Genomic DNA, 7,333 nt, shown 5'->3' with positions numbered 1-7,333 from the left:
CATCTGAAGTGAGGGGCAGTCTTGGGGACTGAGCCCTCAACCTGTGGGATCGGATGCTGTCTCCAAGTAGAGATGGTGTTGGAATTGAACTGAAGACATCCCGCCGGCGTTTGCTGAGAAAATGCTGGCTTGCTTCCCCGTGGGGAGAAATCCCACGCATTTGGTCACAGAAGTCAGAAGTCGGAAGTCTGTCTTCTGTTGCTTGTTGCTACTGAGTAAGAGCAGAGGGAAGAGTGTGTTTTGTGTTTTCTCACTCACACTATTACAACTGGGCTGATGGTTTCATGGATTGTCATGGGCATGGACTGGTGGCTATATAAGGAGAGCACAGACAGCTCTTGCCATCCTCGCCCTGTGATACCCTCCACCGCCACGGGACCCTGTACAGAGTTCCCACCCAGAAGACTCTTGCCAGACACACCCCTTGGACCAGGGATTTCCCAGCCTCCAAAAGTGTAAGAAATAAACTTTATTTCCTTATCCATTACCCAGTTTCAGGTATTCTGTTATAAGCGACAGAAAACAGACTGGTACACCCACCATCTATTAACTTATGCTCTTGTTGATGGGTATTCGTGCTGTTACCAGTCTGGAGCTAGGAACACTATTGTACCTGTCCTTTGGTGGACATATGCCCTCAGGTCTCTTGGGTATTATATACCTAGGAATGGAATTGCTGGGTCACAGAGAAAGTGTGCATGTTCATAGTCTTAATAAGAAACTGCCATTTTCCAAGGCGGTTGTCCCCACTGACTTTCCCACCAGCAGCATATGAGTTCTGTGTCACCACCTTCTCTCCAGCACTTGGTGATGTCAGACTTTTTAACTTCAGGCTTCTGGTGGGTGACTGGTATCTCATTTCCCTGCTGAGTAATGATGTTGGGTGCTCAATGAATGTTTGCTGAAGGAATCTTGTGGTGGGCTGTAGAGGGAGGCTCTCTACTTGGCAGGGAGGGTCGCAGTCCCTGGCTGCCACACTGGCCTCAGCTGCTGCTTCCCATTTCACACATTGGCCGCACAGCCAAGGCCAGGCTGAGACATTCAGATAGGACCTGGCTCAAGGAAATGCCCCTCCACTGGCTAGAGAATGGGGAGAAAATCATCTGGTTCCCCAGCAGAGCTCTGCAGATAGGGGATTGACAGGCTGCCCCTTTGTGGTATCCAGGGGCACCTTCGGGTCACAGCCATCTTTCCCCATTCCCTGGAGGCACCCAAAGGCCTGGCCCAGCCAGGAACTGTATCTCCCCTGGGCTCCTGCCCTCTGACTTGGGAGGCTGCACTCCTAACACTTGGTGAAGGCTCAGCTTGTAAGGTTCTGCAGCAGAAACTAGCTGGTTGTACCCCCAGGTTGGCTCGGGTGGGGCCTTGTGACCAGTCTTAGCATTGGGCTACTTCCAGTCCTGGCCCATAAAAAGCTCCACTGGCTCTGAACCTTCCCCTTCCACAGTGACATTGGAAGTCCCGGGCTCAGAATGGTGAGGCCATAAGAACCTAGGCCCCGGAGTCCCTCTTGGAGAAGTGCCACCACTGATCAGATAAATCCCATTGTGAACTTCATGTGAGCGAGATACACGCTTCACCGCATTTGAGCCTATACATTTTGCGTTTGTCCTATCGGCAAGCTTTGCCCTCCTGCAGGTATAACTAGTATATGTAGTGGAGTATATATAGCTAACATAGGTAATAACTAGCTCCATCTGTTTACAGATGAGGAAATGGAGGCACAGAGCAGCTATGGAACTTGTCTGAGCTTAGTGAGTGCAGGAACCAGGACTTGAACCCGGGGCCTGGCTCCAGAGGTTCCAGTCTTAAGCACTCTGCCTCCAGGCTGGAGCACAGAGGTGCAGGCCAGCTGCTCCGGGCACCTCCTCATGCCCACCCAGGCCTGCTCGGCTTCTGTCATCACTTTGCCCTCTCTCACCTCTAGGGGTCTCTTCCTCTCCCACCCACTGCTCACAGCTGCCTAGCATGTCCCCTGCTCTGGTGACCCCAGTGTCCACCTTCTCTGAGTCTGCCCCCAACCTGCTGCTAGAGACAACTGCTCCTGGGCCAGTGGGACCACCTCCCGTTCATGGTCCCTATGTCAGCCAGAGCTTTTTCAGTTACAAGTGACAGAAACCCAACTGGCTTAGTGGGGGGAAATGTTTATTGGCTATGTGACTAAGAAGCCGAAGGTGCACACGTGTTCAGATGGCACTGGAAGTCTCTCTCTCTGACCGTCTTGGCTCTGCTCCGAGCTGGCTTCATTCTCTGGCTGGATCACCCCTTGGGGTGGGGAGCGGCTGACAGCAGCTCCCAGGCTGCGTTCCACTAGCTTTGCTGCCCTGGTGTGGCACCCTCACTGGCGATCCATTCCCCGTGGTCTCACCTAAAGTGCCAGGGCTCTGGTGCATTGGGTTACAACGCCCCCCACCCCCCACCCTGCGCCAGTCACTGGCCAGAGCACGTATGGAGCAGTGATCAGCCAGGCTGGCATGCTGTCCCACCCTCAGCCCAGGGAGTGGGGTCAGCTGCACAAAGCACAGGTTCACAGCAGAGAAGAGATGGTTCCCGAAAGGAAGAAGGGACTCTGTTACCAGAGGGGGAGCCGATGAGAGGCAGACAGGGCCACAGGTGCCCCATCTCCAGCTCCCGGGCTTGGCTACCCTGGCCACCTCAGCCACCTCCAGTCACTGACCGCCCCCCGCATGGTCCTCAGCTGCCGTTCCAGCCCGGCTCCTCCCTCCTCGCCCCCTCACTCGCCTCCTGCTTCACAGAGAAGTCAGACACCAGCACGTAAAAATTGAATGCCTCAGTCCTCCCACCACAACCCACTCACCGCCCTCTCCCTCTGGGTCTGCCTCAGGCCTCAGGTCCCCCAACCTCGACATGTCCATCCTCCCCCTCCTGTCCCGTCAGCCCCTCCCTCTCTAGGAGCCTGCTTTCCTGCCACCTTAAAGAACAAACCCCTGCTCCTCAGCGTCCTCCCTCTGAGCTGCTCCCCACCGGCCACGACCACCAGGCACTGCAGCCACTCTGGAGAAGGCTCCTGACACCAGAGGACACCTCACAGGCGCCACCTCCTTGTCCTTGGCATTTGACAGCTGGCCTCTCCCCCCTTCCAGACACACCTGGGTGGGCACCAGTGGCCCTGGGTCTGACTGCTGTTGTCTCCTTTGGTGGCCTGCCCTAAGGCCCCCTCTCTCTCCCCTGTGATCTTCAGACCAAACCCTGTTCTTCCTCCTGTGTGCCCCAGCTAGAAAGGGACCCCTTCCCCCTCCAAAGCTGCTGCAGAAAGAAACCTGGGAGCTATCCTTAACACTCCTGCCCTCAACGCCCAAGTCTAAGGCCAGGACAGACTGCAAGTCCGCCTGCCACACTCCATGCCCCACCTCACCCTGCCCCAGCTGCCACCATCCTTGCCAGCCCCATAGACACCTCTGCCAGGAGGAAGCCAGGGACCTTGTCTAAACCAGATGGAACCACATGAAGCCTAGACCATTGGAACTGGAATGCTCCTGGGCCCCAAGGGGCCTAAGTGGCCCACCCACCTCCTCCCAGCCTCCATCTGCCTTCTGGGCACACATCTCCCAGGTCTGCTCGGTGCCCTTCCAGACCCTCCACCACCCCACCTACTCTGCTCCTTCCCACGTGCCCTTCACTGTGCAGGACACAGCGCTTCACAGTATTCAAGTTTACTGTTACTTGTCACACCTATCCCTTCACAGCAGCTGAGAGGGCAGAGTGGTCTCTGCTATGGGTTAAATGTGTCTCCCAAAGGTTCATGTAAAGGAAATTTAATCCCCACTGGAACAGTGTTAAGAGAGTACGACAGCCTATTACAGTAATTGAAAAGTGAGGCCTTGCACACGTCGCCAGTGCCTTGGGACCCACCCAGGGTCCCGGGGCATGGATAAGGGGACCGGAACCCCCTCCTGCAACCAGGCACACCTCACCAGCGCCTCGGGTCCTGCCTGGGGGTCCCAGGGTCTGGAGCCCGGGATCAGATACTCCTCACAACCAGGCACACAGTCAGCACCAAGGAGCATGCCAGAATCATCTCCTCCATGTGGGTGGCCCATCACAGCCACCACGATAACCATGGCTGCCATGAAGGCAGCTAGATGCCACAAACACCACGCAGATGGTCCACCAGCCACTGGAGTGCATTGACAAAGAAGAATCACCAGCAGAGATAAAAAAAAAAAAAAAGGAGGAGGATGTCTGTCTCCACAGAGCCCATTTCATAGTGACAGAAGAGGCATCTGCTCTATGATAGTATTGGGGGACCCGATGATGTCTCTCAGCATTGGACCGATCATTTGGGCAGCAAATCAACAGAGTAACCATTACTCTTTCAGAGGGAGAGAAGAAATCTAGGGTGATTATGGCGGCGGGGAAGGGGATGGGGAGGAATTGGACAAGAGGCATAAAGAATAATTACGATTTGTAACAATATATATGCTAGTAATATTGATTTGATCAACATATCTCAATGTTGAACCCCCAAAATATGTATAATCAACTTTGATTCAATAAAAATTTTAAAAAATAAATTAATTAAAAATAAATTTTAAAAAATAGAAGAACGGTGGGGCCTTGAAGAGGTGATAATGGGTGGTCATGGGTGTGGTTCTGATGGGCTTTAAACCTGCTCAGCCATTCACCATGTGACATGCTGTGTCTCTATGGAGAGTCACCACCCCAAGAAGGCCCTCACCAGATGTGTTCCCTAGAACTTGGACTTCCCAGCATCCAAAAGGAATAAATTTTATTTCTTTATAAATTACCCAGTTTCAGGTATTTTGTTATAAGCAACAAAAAAGAACTCATACAGTCTACATCCGAGATGAGGAGGCCACACGGAGAGGGGCAGGAACCTTCCCAGGCCACACAGCACAGTGACACAAGCGTCCCCCAGCACATCCAGCACCTGCTGGCCCAGGCCCTGGGCCGCTCTCCCACTTTCCTCCCATCAGCACCTCCAGTGCTGCGCTGCAGAGCACGGCCTCCAGCCTCCCCAGCTGACCTCCCTCTCCACTCTGCTGCTGCCCGGTCCGCCACCGTCCTGGCCCCCACTCAGTGTGGGGGAGGCAGGCACATGAGTGGGAAAGCAGCCACAAAGCCCTAAATGGAGGCTGGAACACATTGACATTCCCTTTTATTTTGTTTTTTTCTTAATAAATTTAAGAACAGCTCTATCTTCTCTCCTCCCCCCAGAGCAACTAAAAGAGGGTATGGCCTGGGGGGCGGAGGGCGCTAGGAGTCATAATCCTCTTCATCCTCTGCATCGGGTGCTGAGGGGTCTGGGGGCGCTGGAGGCAAAGGCAGAGTAGAGGCAAAGGGCATGAAAGGTGTCGGGGGGCTGCAAGGCAGAAAGCGGGAGAGGAAAATCAGGCCACCCTCGGTGCCCATTCCTGCCCACTGAGTCCCACCCTGCCCTTGCAAGAGGCAGTGTGGAGCCCACCGCCCTCCATACCAATGGGGAGCCAAGACCCAGGGAAGAGAAAGACCCAGAGCAGGTCACATAGCCCCTGCCAGGCTCTGCCCACTACCCCTGGCCAGGCTGGTGACAGGACCTTCTGAGAGAACAGTCTCTTGCCTTTAAGCCCCTCTCAGTGACTCTTCTCCCATCCTCCAAATTTGCTACAACCAACCAAACCAAGTGGCCGGGGAGGCTAGGAAGGACAAGTCAGCTTTGGGGAGTCTGCTAGCTCCCTCCTGGTGCACTGGGCTGCTTACCTTTGAAAGTGGGCAGGGGGGTGGCTGGCCTGGGGTGGGGGCTGCGATGTCTCCTCTTCCCCCTCAGTATCTGTGTCTTCAGACTCATCCTGTGAACACGGCAAGGGTCAGAGTTGACAAGAAAAGGCATGGGCCCACCACTGGGGAGCCCGGACCCCTGGGCACAGCAGGGACTGGAGTGACCCCCATAGCCCCAATTTGCAAACAAAGAAACCAAAGTGCAAAGAGATCACAAATAAGAATGGAACCAGGCCTCCAGCCAGCTCAGCCTAACACCAGGCTGTCCTTTCCATCCACACAGGGCAGAACAGAGGGATGGGGCCTGCCTCACTCACCTCCTGCTCCGAGTCTGTCCCCGACAGCTTCTTGTCCTTGCCTTTGCTTCCCATCCCACCGTTCTTCCGGCTGCTGTTGCCTGGCTTCCGACCCCTTCGGGAAGGTACAGTCCATCTGCCCAGAGGTCTCCCCACTCCTCGACCACCCCCCAGCCACCCCCAACCCCTGTGGCCTTGGCCTTCCCCACCTGTACACCTAGGCCCTGGCCCCCTACCTGCGAGCACCCTTGTCCCCATCCATGTGGTTGTCTTCCCCGTCCCCCTGCATGTCAGGAACGGACGCCACCAGGTCTTTCAAAAAGTCAAACTGCTGCTCCAGCTCAATGCACTGCTTCCTGGAAGAGGTGGGGAGGGGATGGCACAAGCAGGGCCCAGACAGCTAGGCCCTTAGCGAGGGACAGCGAGGGGCCCTGGATGTCAGAATGCAGCCTGCAAAACGCCCAGCCCATCTTCACCGCCAGGCCTCCCAGGCTGCTCAGGCTGTCCCCTCTGCATGGCACACACCCTCCGGCCTTTGAGGTCTCCCTGATCTCCCAGCAGCCTCTCTCCCTATCAGGACCGCCTCCCCGAAGCGTGGGAACTCCCCGAGCAGGGCCTCACCAGACCCTCCCAGCTCCGCGCCACTCACAGGTGGGACGTAGTCATAGTCTTGGCGTTTCGGGACTGGGTCACCTGGCAGGCCTTCTTCAACAGCGACTCCAGGAAAAGCTCGAGCGCCCGCGCTGAGGAGCGTCAAGGAAGACGCGGGGGGGGGGGGGGCCCCACTGGGTCACCTGGCAGGCCTTCTTCAACAGCGACTCCAGGAAAAGCTCGAGCGCCCGCGCTGAGGAGCGTCAAGGAAGACGGGGGGGGGGGTGTCCCCAGCTCACGCACGGCCATCCGGGCTGCCTCCTTCCCCCACGCCCCTCAACCCAGCCAGCCCCCGGCAGGATACAGATGATGACAGGTACAGCCGCCGCCACCTTCCCAATCTCTTCGTCCGTCTGCATGATCTTCTTGATCCGCGCCTGGAGAAAGGGCAGAGTTCGGACGCCGTCGCCTTCCTCCCAGAAAGGGGTGTTGAGGGGCGTAAGAAGGGTATCCCCGAAGAAAGGGAGAGGGGCGCACGGCCGAGGGGAAAGCACGGAAGGGGGCGGGGCCTCCAGGCTCCCGAACACCGAGATGCGCCCGCCCCCGCCGCGGGGCCTGGGCCCGAGCCTCCCGGGAGCCCAGCCGGTTTCTGCCGGGCCCGGCCACGTGCTCACCGGCGGGAACCGCGCGTTGTACTTCTTCTTCTT

General features: G+C 56.6%; 1 protein-coding gene across 1 annotated transcript; it reads right to left on the bottom strand.

Moving 5' to 3' along the window:
- Window positions 1-5,111: 5,111 nt before the first annotated feature.
- DRAP1 (DR1-associated protein 1 (negative cofactor 2 alpha)) lies at window positions 5,112-7,327 on the bottom strand. The gene is made up of 8 exons (XM_008590241.1): window positions 7,301-7,327; window positions 6,991-7,063; window positions 6,830-6,879; window positions 6,685-6,728; window positions 6,272-6,391; window positions 6,057-6,150; window positions 5,722-5,810; window positions 5,112-5,344 (listed from the first exon to the last, which is right to left on the bottom strand). Exons 2-8 carry the CDS (start codon window positions 7,043-7,045, stop codon window positions 5,239-5,241), a joined length of 558 nt encoding a protein of 185 aa, XP_008588463.1. The 5' UTR covers window positions 7,046-7,063; window positions 7,301-7,327; the 3' UTR covers window positions 5,112-5,238.
- Window positions 7,328-7,333: the final 6 nt, after the last annotated feature.

The sequence above is a fragment of the Galeopterus variegatus genome, unplaced genomic scaffold (genome assembly GCF_000696425.1).
Source record: "Galeopterus variegatus unplaced genomic scaffold, G_variegatus-3.0.2 Scaffold5943, whole genome shotgun sequence".
In the NCBI taxonomy this organism is placed as follows: domain Eukaryota; kingdom Metazoa; phylum Chordata; class Mammalia; order Dermoptera; family Cynocephalidae; genus Galeopterus; species Galeopterus variegatus.
Note: the sequence above shows the minus strand (reverse complement) of the source record. Positions and strands in the feature narration are given on the sequence as shown.

Coding starts and splice junctions, on each gene's coding strand:
- DRAP1 (XM_008590241.1), bottom strand. CDS start 7,045: ATGCAGACGGACGAAGAGATTGGGAAGGTGGCGGCGGCTGTACCTGTC. Junction 6,729..6,829: donor TGTTGAAGAAGGCCTGCCAG/GTGACCCAGTGG, acceptor AAGGCCTGCCAG/GTGACCCAGTCCCGAAACGC. Junction 6,392..6,684: donor ACTATGACTACGTCCCACCT/GTGAGTGGCGCG, acceptor CACCTCTTCCAG/GAAGCAGTGCATTGAGCTGG.